The following is a 3,014-nucleotide window of genomic DNA, read 5'->3' on the forward strand; positions in this document are numbered from 1 at the left end:
AACAAAAGAATTGGGAAAAGAAGACTGGAATGAAATATATCCATTTTTGTTTGCTTTCAAGGCTGGATGAAAGGAGTTGAAGTATAAGATAATCTATAACTCTTCCTCAGGCTGGTTTCCAGGACAGCTTTTATATGTGATGCAATACGCCTGGGCCCTTGGAGGGAAACACCCGCTGTGCCATGGATGTTAATTTCCATGTTTACAAATGTACAAGTTCATATTCATCCCTCCTCTTTTGCTCTCTGCACCCCTTTCTCGTATACACACAATAACACATTGGTGAGAGTTGTCAACAAGAATAATCATTAACGCAAACGTTCATTTCTGCACCTTATCCACCTTTGTGTGTTTCTTCCTTATCCCTCTTCCTTCAGTGTCTCTCCTTGTTTTCCTCTCCTTTCTTCCGGCTCTCAACTTTCATCTCTACTTGGGCTTGCTTTTGTCACATCAACTTCGTTCTGCCAATTCAACAATATGAGGGATAACTCCCTACCAGGCTGGGATGATGGCCTCAAGCCCCTTGATGCACTGGGCATCTTCTACGTGATCTTTGACGTCGTCTGGACTCTCCTTGTAATGACAGGGCTCATCTGGCTGTGGGGCAACAGGGCCATTCCCTCTGTCCGCATGCGCAATGTACCTCTGGCAATCTGTTCAGTGCTCTTTCTGCATGGCTATGGGGGGTTCTACATTCTTGTTTATCCACTCAAGGGGATTACTAGCTGCCGCCTCGAGTTCTGGCTCATGTGTGGCGTACTTCCAGTGGGGATTGCGTTGTTTCAGGCTACCAACGTCCAGCTGCTCAGCGTGGCTACTCTCCAGCAGCGTTTCATCAGGGATGATGGCACCTTTGACGAGCCGACTCCGCAAGAAATTCGCTGTCCGTTCAACAAGCTCAAGTGCTGGTGGACGCACCTCTCGTGGGCTAGGCAGACTATGTTTGCTATTGCGGTTGGGATGTTTATCGAGGTATTCATCTATACATATCCTTAAGAGCTAGTTGTGGAACAAGGGAGAGTGGGTGGTTTAGTACTAACTCTCCACAGATATGTTTCTCTCTACTTGCATTCTTCGGGTCCAGAAAGTTCCATTCATATGGGTTGTGGTCAGAATTTGAAAACCCTCTGCAGTGCAGGCAAGGCGTCGAGTGGTAAGTACTGCATCTCTGAATAATTCTTTACCCGCCTTTCACCGTGTTCCTTGAATAGATACACCTGACTTATTTGTCGAATCAGGCTTCCAACCATTATCTGGCAGTTCTTTTGGTCATGGATATTTGCGCCTTACGTCCTTTACAGGATCCGGGATATTAGGGATGTCCACTGCTGGCGTTTGCAAACGACCCTTTGTATCGTTTCTGGGTAAGTATTTTCTTGCCTTCCATACTGATAAACAATATTGATCACTCTTGGCTCCTAGATTAATTGCTCTCCCAATGTGGCTTGGATCCCTTTATTCACCAAACCTCGAATACCGCCAAATGAACTTCTACTGGGCTCCCCCGTTGTGGTGTGTTTTGGCAACTTCCATTCTTGCCCCTGACTCTCCCCCCTTTTTCCAATTCTCAACTGGACTCTCGAATTCACTCCTTAACACATTCCTTCAAACATGTTGATGGGTTCCTCCCTGGCATCACAATGATGGAGATTGCGACCCTTTTCTTTCCATTCTATGAGGTCACGTTCGCACAGAAATCACGAGCTCGTGCCTTCCATGCTATGGGCAACATCGACGAGTTTCGAAGATCCAGCTTCCCTTCTAAGAACAATGGTCGCGATTATAGCATCGCAGCCCTTGAGCGAGTTCTAAAAGGCGATTCGGCGCTTTTTCTTCACTTCGCCGCTACGCACGACTTCTCTGGTGAAAACATCATGTTCCTGAACCACGTTCGAGACTGGAAAGCAGCCTGGGCCCAATCTCCCGCCAATCTAAAGTTTCAAAAGCCAAACGCAGAGGAGGTAGAAAACTACCGTCGTCACCTGTATAACATCGCCCTCGAAATATACGTCACGTACGTCCATCTTTTCGGTGCCGAGTTCCCCGTCAACATCGAGTCGGAAATCTACCATGACCTGAAAACAGTCTTCATGCCCGCAGCGATGTCACTCATGAGACTTCCCAAACGCAAATCCGCCCAATTCGGCGTTCCCGCTACCCCAATAGACATCGAATCAACCGTAGCCGTCTTTCCCATCCAACCGGCCGCGGACTCTGATGTAAGCTTGCGAAAACGAACTCCCGCCCAGGAATACGAAGACATCCTGTATCGCCGTTACCAGAACATTGTCAACATGGTACCCCGCCTCCCCCCTGACGCGGTCATCCCCGACACATTCAATGAGACTGTGTACGACGAAGCTGCGGCGTCCGTCAAGGTGCTGATCCTCCGCAACACCTGGCCCAAATATGTCGACTATCAAGCTTCGATCCGGGAGCGGGAGGCTAAGAAGAATATATACGCGCGCTTCGTGGCGTTTTTCAGCCGCCAGCTGCCGTCGATGGTTAAAGGCTAAGGAAGAATAAAAGACAAATGTCTTCTCTTTTTAGTTCTTGTACTTCGACGGTCTTCTCATCTTTGATTATCTGTCTGGAATAAGATGAGCTTGCTTCCTTGTTTCTTTCTTTTCTTTGTTTGTTTTCAGACGGTTTTTTTTTTTTTTTTTTTTTATCATGTCACACCTCGAATGGTTGATAGGTCGTTTAAGGGCAATGTTGTTTATGTTTAGGTGGGATTTTTACGCGGCGTGTGGCAGCTGGGAATATCAAAAATCCATGGATAGGCGTTTGCTGAAAAGCTACATGTAAGGAGCTCCCCCCCCCCCCCCCCCCCCCTTTTTTTTTTTTTTTTTTTTCCTTTTTTTCCCTTTTTTTTGGTTCCGTTTCCCCCCCTAGAAAGGCCATCGCAAGGCTTTTTCTCCTTGCATCTTGAAACGAAGACTGTGCCTGCTTAGAGCGCCGGGGTTTTCTATTTTCCCGCAAAAATGGGGGGGGAAGAAAGGATGGGCTTTTTT

At 47.3% G+C, this 3,014-nt stretch overlaps 1 protein-coding gene across 1 annotated transcript; it reads left to right on the top strand.

Annotated features, from left to right (window-relative positions):
• Positions 1-477: 477 nt before the first annotated feature.
• Positions 478-2,516, top strand: HCAG_05101 (predicted protein; the record flags this gene model as incomplete). The annotated part of the gene is made up of 5 exons (XM_001539584.1): positions 478-972; positions 1,050-1,153; positions 1,302-1,364; positions 1,423-1,512; positions 1,787-2,516. The coding sequence occupies 5 exons, from the start codon at positions 478-480 to the stop codon at positions 2,514-2,516; spliced, it is 1,482 nt and encodes a 493-aa protein (XP_001539634.1).
• Positions 2,517-3,014: the final 498 nt, after the last annotated feature.

This window comes from Histoplasma capsulatum, genomic scaffold, assembly GCF_000149585.1.
Source record: "Histoplasma capsulatum NAm1 scaffold_5 genomic scaffold, whole genome shotgun sequence".
NCBI classification, from domain to species: Eukaryota; Fungi; Ascomycota; class Eurotiomycetes; order Onygenales; family Ajellomycetaceae; genus Histoplasma; species Histoplasma mississippiense.